Below are 18,882 nucleotides of genomic sequence, written 5' to 3'. Positions count from 1 at the left end.
CCATCTATGATTATATTTGAAGATACTAGTATTCTTATTAATTTAATTCATTGTACTTGATATAGATGGGGTTTTTGCTGTTAACTTCTTGGTAATAAGGGTTTTTTAAAGCTTTTTCTTAAGTATTTCAAAATTCTTCTTACATGGAGTATCCAAATTTCCTATAAAACCACATTGCAAATACAGGTTCTCTTTTAAGTATTCATGTTTGCATGGAAGAAAATAAGTCGCATGTCTAAAATATGAAGAGACTTAAAGCCTGTGTTTTTTTTCTGTTCTGTATCCCTAACAAAGGTTTAGCCTAGAGCTGAAATTGTCCTGTCTAATGTGCCAATGTCGGCATACCCAAAAAGGGCCAAAATAGACAGTGTCATTCCCCTTTTTCCTTTTTTATCATAGAAGGCTACCAGGGCTGTTACCAGCTCTCTTAGACAGACTACTCTTTCAGTGTGACATGTGGATATAAAGTTAAATCAGGAGGAAATTTGTGCAGTCCTGACTGAGTCAGAATTCCTCAGCTTAGCTTTCGAGGAATTGTTATTGCTAGGGGATTCCTATAAACATTGGGAAATAATGGGATGACACAAATCTCCTACATAGTGCTGTATGTCTCTGAATAGGTAGAAGGAAAGCCGTACTCCCAAAGAGCAAAATGTTGTTATGTACTTTGTTTCTTATGATTTTCACCCTGTTTTGGAATTTAAAATGCCAAATGTTGTTGATGCCGCTATGATAACATATATTTGCTAGTACCCAGATTTCATTGGCCAGAAAACTTGGGATTGTTTGGATGGAAAGTTGCTGTATCTGTCAAGTTCCTATTTTAGGGGCTTAAGGATTAGAAATAGCAATTCTGCTCTCACAGGATAGCAGCTTTAGATCATTGTCGTATTTAAATCTGTGGTCTGTTACATTTCTGAAATTACCTTGAGTGTGAGTTTATGTACGTATACACTTTAAAACATGTTAATAGAAAGCTTCTGAAGCTGCTTGACAATTTGTGTGATCATCCACAACGCTTTATGTGAACACTGGGAGAGCAAAATGACACCTTTTGTTCTTAAAAAAACACACAAATATTTTACCTCACAGGGCCAAGTGAGATAAACATTGGCATGGGGGGGAATCCGTATGGACAGCCAGGACCATCTAACCAGCCAGGATCGTGGCCTGACAACATGCTGTCCATGGAGCAAGCATCGCGGGGTTCACAAAACAGGTAATTGGGGAAGGTTTTAAGATAAGTTTAAAAACAACTGTTCGCTGTTTGTCAGAAGAATTTAAGACCTGGAAAAAAAAGAATGTAGCATTATACAGTGGGGATAACAGATTGGAGTCAGAATCTATTTCCATTTCTGCTGATGATGTGACATTGGATATCTTTTAACCCAGCTCCACAAAAGGCATTGCTAACAAAATCGATCAGTCCTTGAGTTGGGAGGCATGGAGAAAAGAGGTGGGAAAATCTGCAGTCATGTCTCTGTGGCACATGCAGAAGCCAGGAGAGAACAGAATTTATGTGTCTTCAATGACATGGCAGTTGGCTGGACATTTGGGACCTAAATTTGGGACTTAAGAACTTAAGTCTTACTTCAGTCTGCTGGGTGATTATAGTACTTAATCATCTCCAGGTCAATATATTATATAAAACTATGTATGTGCCTTTATAGTCCATAATGGTTGTAATTTTTTTATATTTATAGACAATTAGTTAGAAACTCTTTGGATGACCTCTTATGTCCGGCACCAAATATGGAAGGCCAGAATGATGAAAGGGCGCTTTTGGATCAGCTGCACACGCTGCTGAGCAATACAGATGCCACAGGTCTGGAAGAAATTGACAGAGCATTAGGAATTCCTGATCTTGTAAACCAAGTAAGTAACCTGAGATTTTGGCCCTTTATTTTCCAAAAAACCTGTATTATTTTGTTGCTTGAAAAGAGGGTGAAGAGGGTTTCCTCACTCACTCTGTCTCCTCACTTCCTAGTCTTAATTTTCCTAAATCTGCCTTTGGAAGCATCTACACTGGGAGGGATTTTCATTGGAGAAGCTCAGTATTAATTCATTTTCTTGTGCATTACAAAAACATCAAATGGCATCTTCTTATCTAAGTTTATTGTAATACGCCTTGGTATACGGGGCAGGGAGTTGAGTGTAAATCATTATAATTCTGTAAGCAGAGAATTGTGTTGGGTTTCTTTAGTAAACTATTGTCAGCTGAGCTTGCGTTGTGACATATTTGACCGACAGTGATGTGTTAGTGAGTAGGACACTTCCATCTCCTCCAGTTCCAGTTTGAACTTGCATGGCTAGCAAATAGGAAACAGAAATTCTATGAATAATTTTGACTCTGTCATTTGTACAATAATCACACTGTCATTTGTACAAATAGCAGTTTAAAAGTGTGGAAGGGCTTGAGTAATTATACTTGTCTGCCTATGCAAGCAGCGTGCAGCAGAACTGATTTAAAAAAAAAAAAAAATCAGTAGTAGTAACTTCTGCTATTTCATTTGTCTGGAAACAAAACTAATGGCAATCTGTCCACGCTATGTTCTACCCAAGAAACTGTTGGTAGTTGTGGCTGTGTTAGCTTTATTGTTTCTTTAGGAATTCCTACTTAAAGAATATACTGCTAGTGAAAACACTTTTGTATCTGTTGAAGGGACAAGCTTTGGAACCCAAACAAGATTCATTTCAAGGTCAGGAATCTTCAGTTATGATTGACCAGAAGCCTTCGTTATTTGGTCAGCCATATCAAGGGCAAGGGGCAGCAATGCCAGGAGGTTTTGGTAACATTCAGGGACAACAGCCATCCTTTAATTCAGTGATAAACCAGATGAGCCAACAGAGCAATTTTCCACTTCAAAGTATGCATCCTAGAGCAAATGTGATGAGACCTCGAACCAGTACACCAAAGCAGCTCCGCATGCAGCTCCAGCAGAGGCTTCAGGGGCAGCAGGTAATCTTTTCCTCCTGTGTTTACACTTCCTTCTTGTTTCGGAATGGAATAAGGTGCACACTGAATTGTGTTGCTTCATGAGTATGAAAATTGACATTACAGCAGATGATTGAAAGGATGAATCTTTTCATTTTGACAGTGCTTTTCACACTGAGTGCCAAATGGCTGTAGGAGTGAAAGAATCGTGATTAGGACAAGCATTTCTCTTTCATCAGCCTCCTTAGCTACAGGTTGGGTTGGTTCCTGCAGCACACAACATTACTGCTACTTAAAACAGTACCCTTGTATGACGCAGCTCTGGATGATTTCTTCACCCATGTTAAGATTTAGTATTTTTTCTGAATCTCACTGACATCATTAAGCAGACAGCTGCATTTCTCCTGTAAACCAAATGTTACTTCTTTTTCACTTGTTTTCTAGCTGATCATTTAGGCTTATTGAAATAGGGGGTTTTCTTTCCATTCATTGATTTGATGTCATTTTAGGTATTTTCTTAGGATGAAAGGTGAGAGAGTAGATACAGCCACATAGATCTTGACACTGGCTTGAAAGCACTGCTTAAAAAATTGCTGCATGATAGCAGCATTGAATTCTCCATGTGAAAATGGAGTCCTGATATCATGTGCAATGTACAAATAAAACTCGGGAAGCCGAGATAGTGCTGTGTGACATGGAATGGCAATGTTTAATCCTTAGGAAATACTGTGTTCTGTCGTGCTTGTTCTGTGACACTAATTTTGGGGTTTTGTGATGGAGAGGGAAGGAGGCAGAATATTACTATTTCAAGCAAAGCTAGTGGTGATGATTCGTCTGCCCAAAATGTGACTTGGAACAAATAGATAGTCTGCTATATATTTATTCTTAAAAAGTGCTAATTTCAAGGGAAGAAAAAACAAAGCCAGTTAGTGCTGCACTGTTTGGAGGGTTTTTCTTTTTGTGTGTGTTTGAGTTGCTTAATCAAGTAGTTTGGTACTTCAGGTACATCAAAGGCGGCAAAAATTAACCATTGCACTTTATGGATTCAAGAGGTCTGTAAAGAGTGTTTTTTGGAGGAGTTGCCATTACTGTGTTCAGATACTGGTATTTTCAAGCTAATAGTGCTAAAATGTCTTTTTCCAAGTTTATGAATCAGACCCGTCAAGCGCTTGAAATGAAAATGGAAAATCCAGTCAGTGGTAATACCTCAGTGATGAGACCGGTTATGCAGCCACAGGTGGGATCACAGGTAAGTCAGTATTATGCTAGCCATCTGAAACAGTAATTTTCAGATGGATGCATCTTTTCCCTGTCTGATTAGAATTTGGACCTGCTTTCATGATTCCACAGCATTCCTTTTTGGTTTTTTCCCCCTGTACAATTAAAAAAAGGTCGGGTTTTTTACCTCTCTTACTCATGAGATTTCAGAGGGATTTCATTAGGTCATGCTATAAATAGAGTGTGCCAGTAGTCTTTACCATGTAGGATATGATAGCTAATCTACTTTATCATTTCTTTAGCACTAATGACAGCTTAATGAAAACCTGTCTCTGATATTTTGGTAATTTTTGTACTGGCTGTGGGTTTTCTTAACTTCCTGTTCTGGTAATGAATATGCTGGATCTTAGAGTGTAAGTGGTTTGATCGACTCTGATATGATTTAATTTGTAAAAGTGTTTTCTAATATGATTTTTTTTTTTTTTTTTCCTTTGGGGGATAGCAGCAAGGTTTTCTTAATGCTCAAATGGTGGCTCAGCGTAACAGGGAGCTAATAAGTCATCATTTTAGACAACAGAGGATGGCAATGATGATGCAGCAGCAACAGCAACCTCAGGCCTTCAGTCCACCACCAAACGTGACTGCCTCAGGAAGCATGGATAGTGCTTTGACAGGCCCTCCCATGGCTCAAGTTCCTCCGCAGCAATTCCCCTATCCACCTAATTATGGTACTAGTACTAACATGAGGGGGTTTTTTTGTCTGTCTGGTTTTCTTTTCCCTTTTTTCATTTATTATAATTCAAACTACCTAAAATACCAATCAGTCTGAAAAATGAAAATAATTCTACAAAAAAGGATGATTTTCTCCCTTTCTGTCATTGCAAGAAAATAAGCTAAAAGTACTACGTGATGATAACTGAAGTATAATGTCTGTCCTTTGTCTTTTAAGGAATAAGCCAACAACCTGATGCTGCATTTAGCAGAGTATCAAGCCCTCCCAACCCAATGATGTCATCAAGAATTGGACCCTCCCAGAATCCTATAATGCAGTATCCTCAGACAGCAACAATGTACCAGTCCCCTGAGATGAAGGGCTGGCCATCGGGAAGCATGGCCAGGAGCAGGTGAACTTCACAGTTACAATCTCTACCTCAAAAATTCTCTTCCATTTTGTCAAAAGTAGGAGCTATGTTAAATAGCTTGTAGTAGGAAAAGGATTTAGACGAGGCAAAAATAATTCTCTCTCGTGCCTGTATTGTCCTTGATCCTGTCCTCGTTTAGGAAATAGACTGATTAAATGTTTCTTATGTTTAGCTCCATTTATGCATATTGGACCTCTGCAAACCTTGTAACTGGAAGCAACATTCAGTCTTTGGATATTGAAAAAATAACTTGGGGGGAAATGCAAAAGTTCAGAATAATATTACAATGGATGTTACAGCTCTAACAGAAGCCTCCAGAAGGTTACAATAGGAAAAGCATTTACATGCTTCCGTGCGTACTAAAAATTCAAAATTCCCTTTGGGAGGGAAGTTGCTGTTTCTACGTTAAGTGGATATTAGGTAGAAACAAGTAAATGTAAAAATAGTTTTATCTTTCACGTGTTGACAGGTGGTGCAGGGAAGGCAATACATCAATGTGTAAACTTCGCGGAGGGTAATTTTATTTGTTGTTTTGTGCTTCAGTTCTTTCCCACAGCAGCAGTTCAGCCATCAAGGTAATCCAGCAGCGTACAGTATGATGCACATGAATGGCAGCAGTGGCCATATTGGACAGATGAATATTAATACCATGCCTATGTCAGGGATGCCGATGGGTCCAGACCAAGTAAGCTGTACATAAAGATCAATGAAAAGATCTGTTGACTCTCTTTCCCGTTGAGTACAATTTGCTTCAAGCCATTCCTCTGGCACAATCCTGTTCTCAGTTAGCCTGTATGTATTTACGTATGTGCACCTACCATTTGTACGTTCCAAGAGATACCTTCTTTTTGATGATATTTAAATCAAATCCATGATGAACCCACACTATATGCTGGGATTAGCTATTAACCTTGAAGTAGCAAGGCTTAAACCGTACAAAAGGTGCTTAAATACTTCTGACCCTGGAGAAACCCCCGAGTGCAAAACACAGAGATTGTGAAGATGTAAAAGATTATACGTTATAGCTCTCAGGAGTCAGAGCAAGAATCCTGGTAGCACAGTAGCCTTCTGGCAGAGGCTGATGATGGTACTTACCCTTAGGATACCTTAGAATAGTTTGTCTATGCATTGCAAGAAACTATGCACAATTTAGGCCCCTTATTTAAGGGAAGCGTGAGGTAATAACAGGCACTGCGAGGAAGGCTGAATACTGAATATACTTTTGCTGTAATATTTCCACAAAATACCAAGGGATAAGCAACGGAATATTGAGATAAACTAAATTTATTTAAGTAGAAAGTACCTCATGAAATTTTCTCTAAGGTACCTAAGGAAGCAGCCAAAATACTCTGAGGGCTTTTTGGGGGATAAGTAAGGTATTGGAGAACTTTGATTTAACAAGTACCTTTTTAAAAAGGGGAAGAAGAAGGTGAAATGTCAGATATTCCAAACCCACGTGTCATACAGTGAAGATGTGCAAATGGCATGCTTAGGAAATTCTGGGACAGTATTTCTTTTCTACAAATTTTTCTTCCAAGCAGAGCACCAAAATGCTGTTCTTCTGCTTAGAAACTGACTGGCGCTACTTTTTTTCCTCTTCAGAATGCAGTATATTGACCATTTTTTTCAGCAAAGGTGTGGGTTTTTTTCCTCTGATGATTATTTCTTCTTTTCTTTAACAGAAATACTGCTGACACCTAGAACCATGTCTTCAAACAAGAATGCGCTGTATTACGGATGCACTAGTATTATAAAGGAAAGCTACGCATTCTTCACGGCAACTAGTACTGGCCTTACGGAAATTTTGTGGTTTTCCTGTTAATCACCATGATGTCCTAAGTTACTTCATTCGGAGGGGAGAGAAAACCAGAAAAACAAAACCCCAACACAAATACATTTTAGTAGAAGCAGTCTCTGTATTACTGTATCTTGTGATGTACAAAAAAGGTCATAAATATTTTTGGCACTCTGCCTCTAGAAATGTGAATTTGGCAATGGCATCTTTGTAGGTATACGATGGGTGGACTCCTGGTATCCCTTCCCTATTTACTGTAGCTATCCAAAGCCCTTTAACTACAGGCAGACAAAAGTGCCTGGAGAAGTCATGGTGGTAAGAATTTTCTGATTTCTCTAGTAACAATATCTGACAGAGAATGTAGTTCCTAGCCTTGACTCTTTTATATTAATTCCTGAATATAAATGCTGCTTTTAATCTCTTACCCCCACGAGTCAGGATTTCCCAAAGTAGCAGTGCAAAATGAATTGGCACATACTAGTCCAAAATCCTGTCCATTGAAGCCAAGGGGTAAAAACGAGAGGATAATAAATTTAAATTATTTTAACACAATTGTGACTAATATTTACATATTGATGTGCAGCTGAGTGCACTTTATAAAAGACTATATAATGGATTAATGCAATATCTTTGATAAGGACTTAATATGAAGGTAGGGTGTACTCATGTTCCTTCTCAAACACAATCTCTTAAGAATTATTTGAAAAGACTGCATAATGTAATGTTTTCTGTGTATGGAAATTAGAGCAATAATCTTTCATCTTTTTGAAAATAACTTCAGAAAACTCAAGGCAAGGCACTGCAGTCTGAATCAGAATTTTGCAGTCTTTTTGTGAATAATTTTGTAAATATGATCTTTAAGATAATGTATTATATATATGACTTTTGTAGATCACTAACTCATTTTTGCAGAGTTTGTGAAGCTAAATATTTAACAAAATTGATTTCTGTAAACTCAGTGTAGTTGAGGTCCAAATAGAAATTTTTTTTTTTTTTAATTAAATTTAATGACTTTGAAGCTGGGTGACTTTGGCCCACATCTTTCTCTTCTTTCTTTGGTCTTCAACACTTCATTTATTTTTACATCTTTAACATACAGCTTTTTATAAAAGACCAGTTGATAAAAGCTTTCTCCACCTGTGAGCACTTTGTTACATTTCTTTTTACATAAGGCAATTTGACAAAAAGGCTCTGCGTTGCGAGATGTAATGACTTGTCATGACCGCCATGTCTTTCTATAGTATGTTGCCTTTTGCGTTGATGAATCTGGATTGTGTCTTTTTTGGTCAATTTTAATGAACTCTTAACTGTTCTTCAAAAAAGTTTGTCTGTAGCTAAATATTTGTTGTTACATGACATCCAGAAATCTTTAAGGATATTAAGCCACACTTTAACCAAATGTCTGCACCTCATTGGATTGTTCTGAGTAATGAATGTATTTTCTAAGCAGGTTTCTCTCGTATCAGTATTTAAGTTTGGTTACAAATTTATTATTTGCTGACACCCCTCCTCCCCTTTATTTTGGTTCCTTGAAATGAAGATCTCGTTGCAGTTTTTCCAGTTTCAGGCAGTTTATAATGAGTCAAACCTCTCAACTTCCCTAAGGGATGACCCAGAAATAAACATTTAAGATGTGTGGTGCTTTTGTTCTGTGGTTCACTGTGTAATGGAAAACTGACTTCTCCCAAGAGAGTGTTTTTAAAAAAAAAAAAAAAAAAAAAAAAATCTGTGTTCTTGATTGCTGCTTCTTGGTACTGTAAGCAAGAGGTGGTCTTATTGTTCAGAATATTCAGTGATCTTCCATTTTAATATAAATAACTTTAGAAATATTCTCAAAAAGTTAATCCTTAGCATACAGCCAGTTGTGTTCCAAAGGGAATGTAGATTCAATCGAACTACTTTATGCAACCCTGTCTCTGCAATTAGTACTGAGTATGTAGATTAGGTGACAGTATTTATTTGAAACCTTCATTCCAATTCATGTGTGTTTTTTAATGCAAAATTTTTAAAAGCCTAAGGAACTTTGATCTTCTTTTCTATTTCTTAGAAGAACGTATTTGTTGCGTAAGTGCTGCCTACTGAAGTTGAAAGGCAACAGTCCCTTGCTTTTTATATCAAATCAGAGTAGAACAATCTTTGTATTTTGTAGTTGTTCATTATATTGATGGAAACTACAAACCCTGATTGCTTTCATTAGGTGAGCTCTTAGCCAATCTACTACTTTATACATCGTGCCCTTTTAATTTTTTTAAAATGAGTGATTCTATTTATACATCTATGTATAACTGGTACCTGACTGATGTTATAAAGGATCATCATTGTCTCATCTGTGTTTAGAATGTTGGAGCTTTCCAGTACCTACTTTTTTGCTGAATCCAAAGATTTTTAGTTTAAACTTGATTAAGGGGGGGGGGAGGAGGGAGGGCATTTTTAAAATGCATTGGCAACTTCTTTCTGGGCAGCCCTGATCCTAAGTACAGTACTGCATCTAGTTTGAAAGTCTTACCTACAGCAGTAAATAAAACTGATCTTGAAATCTGTTGACATTTAGTATCTCCACCAATTTTTTTTTGGTTTTATAGCAGCAGATTTTTCTGATTGTTTTTTAAAAACAACCTGTGTAACTTTTTTTTTCAAGAGAACAAGTAGCTAGTACAACCACCTCTGATCACTGCTGCATAATGAGCATCATTTTGCTACATGTGTCTCTTCCTCTGTTGATCACAGAAACCATGTTTTTATAAAATTCATATGTAGTAATTTTTTTTCCAATCTTGGCCTAAAATACTGCTTTTAAAGTTAGAAAATTAGGACCATTTTTCTGTCATAAGACAAAACTATTTGAATGTTGTACCAATTAGTACACATTTTATTTTAGAATTTATGTGCAGACTACCAGATGACAGAATGATACAGCAAGTATGAAACCATGTAATTGAGAGCAATATTTTAAAAAATTCTCAGGAGAAGGCATACAGTATTGAGAATTGCATTTAAGTTTAGTTTACATTATAAGTATTGCTTGAAATATCTGTATCTTTATTTTGCAAAACAGAAAAATCATGGGGACTGATTTATAAAAGACTTGGTTGTAAGGTATTACTGCTCTTCTGATTTTTGTGTTTGGATGTTAATAATAATGTAAATAAAGGTTTCTATTTAAAATCAGAAGTTGGTGACACAGTGTATTTAGCCGTCTAATACTTTAAGGCTTATAACTGTATCCTGGAAAGGTTGGAGAAAATCTGGTGCTATTATTTCCTAGCTGGCTGTAAAGTAAGGGAATGACAACTTAAATTCCCCTCATTGTCAGTGCAACTTTAACTGCTAAATGGGTCTTGTGGGTGGAAGGTTTATGTCTTTTCCAACTTAAATAGCAAAGCTAACAGGAGAAGAGGTGGTTGCTCTCCCCATAACTTGGCAATAACCTGTCATAAAATAACAGCTGCTTCTTGTGTCACATACCACATCCCTTTATACAAAACATGCAGTTGTGGGTCTTGTAACTTTTCAAGCTTCTGACCGATACTGAAGAGGAGCAGTGCTGCTGGCCAAGCAGGAATGGGGTAGTCATGCCCTCACCTTGCCAAGGACTATGGACTGAACACAAACAAAAGGTAAGTATGATTTTTTTTTTTTTTTTTTAATCTTTCTGCATCCTCATGGGGAATGGTAGACAGCTAACACTCTCTGGAAAGCAGCAAAAATGTGTTTCTGTTGGCGAGTTAAAATTCAGTATTTTTTACTTATTCGTATTGATCCAGGATCTGAGCATCTAGCAGATGTTTCTGATAATCCATGAAATCTGTAACAGGTTAGAAACAAAATCTATGGCTAGATTAAGACAGACAATCATATATTATTTCCATAATTAAAAAAAACTTGCAAGAAAATTTTGGGAACTGTATTTGACTCACATGTGATACAAACACAAGCTCAAGCCTAGTTTTACTATATAGTGCATACAATAAAAGACCCCGCTGCCACTTTTTGAGTTCCTAAATTCAAGTGTATTTTTTGAGTATGGGGGTGCATTACCAGAGATCTATATCGCCCATGAAGGAATTCCACTTGAATTTCCTAGAAGGGTATCAAAGTAATTTCTGTGATGTATTTTTACACTGCTTCTAGAAGTGCAAGTTAAGTTTGTGTTTTCTTTGTTAAGGCCACAGTTGATAGAGTCTGTCACATGAGCTCCCTCCTGCATGTGCCTTTAAAACAGGTAGCAGATTAACAGGAAAAAACAAATATCACTGCTAGTGCCTGGACTACAATGTATTTAATAACATCTTTACAAAAATACTCAAATAGACTCTGTACACTGTGCTTCCTTAGTAAAATGTTGGGTTTTTTCCCTTTAAAAGCCTTGAAACAGTAACTGTCATTTGGAACGTCTACCTTTTCATAAACTAAACTGGAACTAGATTATTCTTTATTGGCTACAAGTATTGAACTTCTTGGAGCTGCCTTTTTTTAAAGTAAGTGTAAAAGTTAAGCTACTAAGCAAATGCTGCTCTGTCAAAGGAATTGTTTTGGTTTTTAACATACAATATAGTACTACCACATAAAAAAAATTCATACAAATCTGATTTCATTAAAATTTAAGATGTACTTTTACTGAAAATTTTCAGTACTTTAAAAAATGGATAAATTCTGAAATGTACTATGCAACATTAAGTAACATTTTGAGAAATGGTGTGTGGGCATTCCACTCTTTTTATTAACAAAATTCTTCACAACCTGAAGGAATTTATTTTGAAACAGTACATTGATCGGTATTTACACAACCCCTCCAAAAATCTGGTGTCCCATTAGTCAAGATTTTCTCTCATTTTCCTGGAGCTGTCAATACGATGGACAAGTAGACGTGGAACTAAAGCGTATCATCAGAGGAAATTTGAGAAGTATCGTGGTGTTGAGAATATTCAATGCTGCTCAGTTCAATGCCTGAATCTCTTAAAAGTTCTTTTCTGTTACCTTTACCCTAGTTAGAAGCAAAAGCGTCCACGTTTTCTTGAAGTTTTTTCTCATGACAACTGAAGATAGAGCTGAACTGAAAAATGTTGTACGTTTACTTCCACTGTCTTTGCGTACACATTGCCCCTGGGACGGCAATCCTCTTTGGGATGCGGCTGCATTTCCTCTTCTGTCAACTCCTGGATTAGTGTTAGTGGTGTCATCTTGCAGTAAAATGCCGTGTGAAGCAGGTGAGGTATAATCCAAAGCAAAAAGCAGGTAAAATAGTGGATTTCAGAGACCTGTATTTCTTACAGCATTTCCCATAATTTCACTGCATCTATTTAACTCACTCACCAGTGCAAACATTCTATCTATTTCAGCCTCAAAGTTTATCCAGTCCTCCAGGCTAACATCATGCTGCTTTCCAAAGTCAAACACATTTGCATTTAGTCTGTACAGGGATTCAAGTTCTGGCCAGTTTGTATCCTCGTGGAGGTGCAGCGGTTGGGGGAGGTTAGCCCTCCCATCCTTCCCACAGTTGTCCTCTTTAAAACAAAACAAACACGATTTAGTGTTTAACATTCTAGTAGGAAGTAGTTAGAAATATATTTTTAATGGTTCCATGCAGGACAAAAACAATTGAAACACTGTGGACCACCTATAGAAACACAACAGGTATATCACAGAAACAATCCAACTGCGTTTGAAACATCAGCCTGTGCAAAACTTCTACCTCACTAATTCTAGCTTAATTGTCTAAAGCTAGTCAAATATTACCATTAAATGAGCAAATCCTCTTGGGATGCTTGACTGCCTCGTACCTGTTGTTTCACTGCGCAGCTTGAGAGTACCTTACGACTTTTAATGAGCTGAAGTCTCAACCCTCTGTTTAAGGGGAGATGCAGAGACAGTAACTGGCACGGCAACACTAACTGTTTTTCATATCTCTAAACTTGTCTACCTGTCTCTATAAATTTGTCGTATCTCTTTGGGCTCTGGCAAATTGAGAACTGAGTATCATCTTCAAGTTTTAAAGGGCAGTAAAGTAAGCAAAAAGCAATCTGAGATTTCAGTATAACGTCAGAATAAAACAAAAGGTACACAGATCCGTCACAGTTAGTCTACTTTCTGTTCTAACTTGCTTTAGTGCTCACAACGCATGAGGCTGTGGTTGGATAAAGCAACAGCAAGAAAATACATTGATGCTCTCTCCACTCTCAGAAGTTACAATCAGTTTTGTTCTTTCTGGATGGTTTGAGAGACTACAAATTTAGATAAAACCAATATAACGGTCTCTAATTTTTAATGGCAGTTAACCATAATTGGTTTCTTCAGCCTGAGCATCCACCTTTGCTCAAGTTTGAAATTGCCTTGACCTTAATGCTCCTAGGTTCCCAAAAAACATGTACCAAGAGGTTTTGTACAGCAGTAGCTGTGATGACTGCACTATCATATTTCTTGCATAATTTAGAGGACTTCCCACTTAAGCATTCCATGCGAATAAATGATGATGTTAAAAAAGGTGCTGCATGCAAAAAGAGAAGCAGAAGAAAGAAAGGTAAGTAAAAGCACAATGCTTTTCATGGACTGCTCCCAACTCACAGTGACTTGGCAGATGATGGTCTCTTCACATCTGGCCACTTTCGACGCTGAAACTGCCTAATTTTCAAGCAGCAAAAGGAGAAAAAAGTTAACCACCACCAAGAAAACCACTGGCACTACAGTCTGAAAGATGAGGAAGGAGAAGAGTTTAGCTTGAATTTTGACTACAACGATTAGAACATGCTCTAACACTGAAACAGCTCCGGTGTTTCAAAGTAATTGGGATGGAAAGATCTTGCAAATGCCATTCCAGGCAGTCTGTCCAGGTGGATCCCAGTCCCTAACTCCTTTAGCATGAAGGCAGTACTTAAAATCATGTTAACTTTTTTTTAAAACATACCTGTACTGCTCGTAGCTTCCATCTTTAAGTCCTAGATGAGGAAAAATGAATAATGTTACTAACCGTTGCCTGCAACAGAGTAAGGTATTGGGTAAGGCACAATTTAAGAAGAGACCAAAGAATATCAATCGATTAATGTGTATTGCCATGATAAATATTTCTATACGTGTTAACTGGAGCTGTTATTTTTATATTTAATCTCTTATTCTAGGTAAAATAGGTTGTAAATTGGGATAGATATCCCATTTTCTGTAAACGTCCTTCAGTGGTGTATTTAAACACCAAACCTTGTTGATTTCTAAATGTACATCTCTCTGTAGTGCATGTACTAAGACCGACCCAAAATAATATTTGGGGCTTTGGTAGACTTAGATAACACTAATTTTGGGGTAGGGGGTCTTCAAGCTCTAAAGGCTATAATTTTTTTGAAAAATAGCATTTCTTATGTCAACTTCATTGTATAAGAAATGCAATTTAAAAAGAAGAAACACAAGTAACCGTACCTTTGGGTTTGCTATCATCATTAAACATTAAAAAAAACCAAACAAAACAAAACACAAGCAGTGTAAAAACCAGATCCATTGAGTAGACCCAGAGAAAATTTAACGGATAGGAAAGGATGAAACTAACCCAGAACAAGGGTAAAGGCCCATTTTGCTTTTGGGAGTTTAAATCTTTTCGTAGCGTAATGCAGCCCCTTTTCAATGTACTGTTACTTCACAACTACCTTGCAGTAACACAGGTAGGGGAAAACTGATCAGCTTAAGCACTAGTGTCATTTTTGAAGTTAAAGTTATTTTTAAGCCAGTTTACCACAAGGTTGCAGGGACTGCAATGTCCCTAAAAGAAGTGCTTCTAAAAATTGTGCCTTCAGTTGTAATGAAACCCAACTGAAACCCAACTGCCAAACCTGTTGCCCAGAGAGGTTGTGCAGTCTCCATCCTTGGGAGTTTTTCAAGAAGGGGCTGGATAAAGCCCTGGTATGACCTCGCAGCTGACCCTGTGTTGAGCAGAAGGTTGGACTAGATGAACTCCAGAAGTCCCTTCCACCTGGGATTGTCCTATGAGTCTATGAACTTGGAAGTGACTATTAGGGTATTCTTTCCCTCTTGCATCAGGGTTTGTTTTTTTTTTTTTTTTCCTTCATTCCTCACCTCTTTCCCTGCATCTCAGCAATACCCTGCACTATACTATTTGATATCATTCTTCATTTAAGAAACATTACATAACACAAATCAAACAAATACAAAAATTCGCGCATGCAGCCATCAGCCTCCGCAGGACATTACAGGTATAAATAAATACTAAAATCCTTTTGACTGACAAAAGTTTCATAATGGTAAGTTAAGAGCCTCATTTCCTTTGAGGAGTTTTTGAGTGTATTAGGAGAGGCACTCACCCAGATCCATGTTCCTAGTTCTTGGATTGCACTGTTTATAGCCTTTGCAGCTTCTTAGTTCCATGAGCTGGACGTGCAGTTGATTGAGAACGTCTCTATCTAGCGTATTCACTGCATTAATTAGCTGCAATAAACAGAGGTTCCTGTTAGTAACTACTGCTCTGTAGTTTGGCAGCTTTCATATATGGAATGCAGGTGGTTTATCTGTAATGGGAAAGAAGCCAGATCGTACTACGTTCAATGATTTAGGCCTTATCTACATCCTGCACCAGTACCGTGCTATTTCAATTTATCACCAGTAAGAACAACGATGTATTTCTAGAGCTGTTCTGTGATCAGGTACCTGATATGGATCGGTATTGAGATCAAAATACTCCAAAAATCCAGTAGCAAATTCACAAAAGAGGAAGTTGTGGGTCTCGTTGATTGTCCTCAAACACCAGTATGTGTTGTTGTTGGCACTGGTACAGGCGCAGAAAGGGCCCACTGCAAATTGAAGAGTTATAAAGACATAAGCGACATGCTGCTGTCTTCAGGCTTATTGCTTTTTGTTAATGGTGTTACTTCATTCATAGACAGTTACTCTCGCCAACTCCCGAGCTCTAAAGCAGAAAATGCCTTCCAGCATCAGCTTCTTGTTCTCTGCATGCCTATCCCACATGACACGGCTAACTGAAGCAACATCTTGGCTAGCTGCTTTCCCCGTCTCCTCTGGTTGGGAAACATGCCAGATGGTGAGACACTGCACATAACTGCACTGTACACAATACCTGTAGGTTTTTACTTTAACGCCCTTGCCTTTTGCGCAAGGGTAACACCAACTCTGAAACAGAGATTATTTAGTATGAGGAAGGCTGCGTAACTAATGACACTGGTAACTTCTAGTAGCCCAGCATCCTTGCCCAGCCCAGCCCGCATGCGCCTCTCTATTACTCAGTTCAAAGCATCCTCACATGTCCACAGGGGAGCAGTTTGCCAGTGCTGGTTGTCATGGGTGAAGCAGGTCAGGCCAGGCATGCTGCACGTGTCGTTATTTTTTATTCTCTTAAGCAGTTTGCGCAGTTTCTTCTTTCGTCTTTGCTCTCTAAGCAGCCACAGCCTGTCTTTCTCCTGTAGGGCTTTCCTGCACACATGAAACATTAGGGTCATGCAGACTCTGTTATACTTGAACACACCTAAAAAAAATGAAGCAGCTAATAAAATAAGCTGCTTTGAAGGAAAGAAATAACCGGTATCTTTTAATTAAACGTCTTCTCTTCCAAATGTCTCTGGATAGAACTCTTTGCAATTCCATGTCACTGGGGAAAAAAAAAAAAAAGGAAGCCAAAGGGGCTTATAGGCTTGTCTGAAGTCTGTGATGTGACATTTCCCAAACTGGGAACCTTATCTCAAATTTACAAGCATTTCAACGTGGGCTTGGTTCCTTGCCCAGGTATCTGTGTGTTTATTCTATCTGATACAGGATAAATGAAATACTACTACTTTTGCTTAGTTTGTAACTGGCGTGCATGCAGCAAATGTTAGCATCTTTGAATTTCCTCTTTCAAAGGAACAGGCCTTCACTTACTTGAAAGGATGAAGACTAGATCCCTTGTGCCTCAGTTTGCTTTTGTGTTTTGAATGGTAACTGGAAAATAAAAACAACACTGTTGATGAACAACAGAAAGACAACTGCTCCTCTTCTTACCACACGTCCATCCTGCATTTGAAGCAGATTTAAGCCAGTGTCACCTCTCCCTTCAATTTATTCGTTCAGGGTATGTGATGAATACACAGCAGCCTTGCTAGACTGGGTCGGGCGCTTCTGAGCCTTGTTGTGCCCTTTCTTTCCTCAGAGCGTTTGTGCGTAGTGACATCTCCTGCTCTAACACTGTATTGCAGCATGTAGCACAGATAATTCCAGCTACGATTTTCAATTTTAGTTGTCATGGTTTCCCTGCATGCAGCAGATAAAAATCAACAGACTTATAATTAAATTACAACATTTCTCCAACTGAATATTCACGAGTTTGTCCAGATGAGATGATGACAAGCGTATACCACCTTCCTGTGAAGAATGCAAGAATCTAAATACCAGTTGTACTTTGTAGGGTTGGGATTTTTTTTCTCCGTTGTTACTAGCTGCAAGTTCCAGGAAAACTTTAACAAGATGCACAGAACTGTCCCAGCAATAGCAGGTCTAATATATTCTGAGACATGGAGCATGGTACACACATGGACACAAGTTACTGTTTTGGCTTTGTCTCCAGAAACTCTTACAAGGTTTTACAAAAATTTCCTTTCTGTGTAGTTCGCAAAGTTAAAAAAAGACAAAACAGCCTTAGTCAATGGCAATCGACTAAGACTAAAATTCCCTTCAAAACAAATCTTTTAAATTATTAATGCTACTGGGACCTTTAATAAATTTAATCCTTATAGCAAATTAATAAAATAATTTTATTAAAGAACTATCTATCTGTAGTCAATTTTTTTACCTTGCATAGAGACTGTTTCATTAATTAATTCTAAATGCTAAATCTCCTAATTCAATGCAATTTTGCAAACACTTAAACATATATAACTTGGATGATAATGATAACCTCATTGATTTCAGTGAGATTATTCATCTTAATAATGCTATGCACAAACTTAAGTGCGTCCTCTATTGGGCCTGAAAAATGTAACACTCTTTACATTTACTATAAAACATTCACTATAATAATAATAATTATTATAATAATAATTACAATAATAATAAATAATATATAATAAAAATATTATATGTTGATATATTAATATATATTAATACATAATAATAATATATAATAATTAAACTAACTCATTTGTTAACATCAGTTTTGAAAGCACTGGATTATAAGACAATATAAACTTTTGGGGGATTTGCCACTTAGAATTATACTGATCTCACTTTAAACACTTTTTGCCACGTGTTCCATGTATGGTTTGGTATAACCCAAGAAATTGATGTTCTCCGTACTTCAGTGATCTGTCACTGAATCCACATGAGCCACAAGGAACTATGTACCTCATGTCTGTAAACTCGGGTACATCGCACCTCCAAGGACTTCAGTGTTATGCTGAAAACCCGAACGAGACAGAGGAGTATCATCCACACCCTCTCACAGAGGCTACTTAGTTAAAGCTACTTTAGCCACAGGTAGTATCACAGCTGCTTTGTGTTTCTGAGTACGTTCCAGTAGAGCTTTTTTTGTGATACTCGTACCGCTACCGCCACTATGGCTGCTGTGCTCCTGCTGGCATCTGGCTCACGGCAGCCTCAGAGATTGCTCTGCGCTCACTACGATCAGGAGCGGTTGCTCCTGGTTTCTTTCTGAACAGCTTTCTCGGGAGCAAATTCTGTTTGAGCTAGCATTTGATTTTGAAAGATTTTCTGCTGTGCTTATTTGCAGGGTGAGAGCTTGCTTCCTCCCCTTCTTGCTTCAACCTTCTTTCCATGGGCTGATCCCACAGCCATTTTGCAAGTATTTGACT

The 18,882-nt window shown here is 37.7% G+C and overlaps 2 protein-coding genes across 3 annotated transcripts in view; one reads left to right on the top strand and one right to left on the bottom strand.

Annotated features, from left to right (window-relative positions):
• Positions 1–5,995, top strand: part of NCOA3 (nuclear receptor coactivator 3) — a gene marked incomplete at its 3' end in the record, with an annotated part of 60,931 nt that extends 54,936 nt beyond the window's left edge. The window contains exons 16-22 of the mRNA XM_082007164.1: positions 1,093–1,219; positions 1,704–1,875; positions 2,663–2,959; positions 4,080–4,184; positions 4,656–4,881; positions 5,103–5,277; positions 5,839–5,995. Coding sequence (XP_081863290.1) covers positions 1,093–1,219; positions 1,704–1,875; positions 2,663–2,959; positions 4,080–4,184; positions 4,656–4,881; positions 5,103–5,277; positions 5,839–5,995 — 1,259 coding nt within the window. The remainder of the gene's footprint in view (positions 1–1,092; positions 1,220–1,703; positions 1,876–2,662; positions 2,960–4,079; positions 4,185–4,655; positions 4,882–5,102; positions 5,278–5,838) is intronic.
• Positions 5,996–12,563: 6,568 nt separating this feature from the next.
• Positions 12,564–18,882, bottom strand: part of SULF2 (sulfatase 2) — a gene marked incomplete at its 3' end in the record, with an annotated part of 64,016 nt that continues 57,697 nt past the window's right edge. The window contains exons 14-20 of one of the 2 annotated variants that reach the window (XM_082007211.1): positions 16,958–17,017; positions 16,344–16,513; positions 15,734–15,876; positions 15,391–15,514; positions 13,992–14,022; positions 13,652–13,708; positions 12,564–12,594 (exon numbers count right to left, since the gene is read on the bottom strand). In XM_082007211.1, coding sequence (XP_081863337.1) covers positions 12,564–12,594; positions 13,652–13,708; positions 13,992–14,022; positions 15,391–15,514; positions 15,734–15,876; positions 16,344–16,513; positions 16,958–17,017 — 616 coding nt within the window. The remainder of the gene's footprint in view (positions 12,595–13,651; positions 13,709–13,991; positions 14,023–15,390; positions 15,515–15,733; positions 15,877–16,343; positions 16,514–16,957; positions 17,018–18,882) is intronic. The other variant, XM_082007212.1, reaches the window with a different exon arrangement.

Source organism: Phaethon aethereus (genome assembly GCF_964289735.1).
Source record: "Phaethon aethereus genome assembly, chromosome: 16".
Classification (NCBI taxonomy): Eukaryota; Metazoa; Chordata; class Aves; order Phaethontiformes; family Phaethontidae; genus Phaethon; species Phaethon aethereus.
The sequence above is the reverse complement of the archived record's forward strand: the minus strand, read 5'-3'. Positions and strand labels throughout refer to the sequence as shown.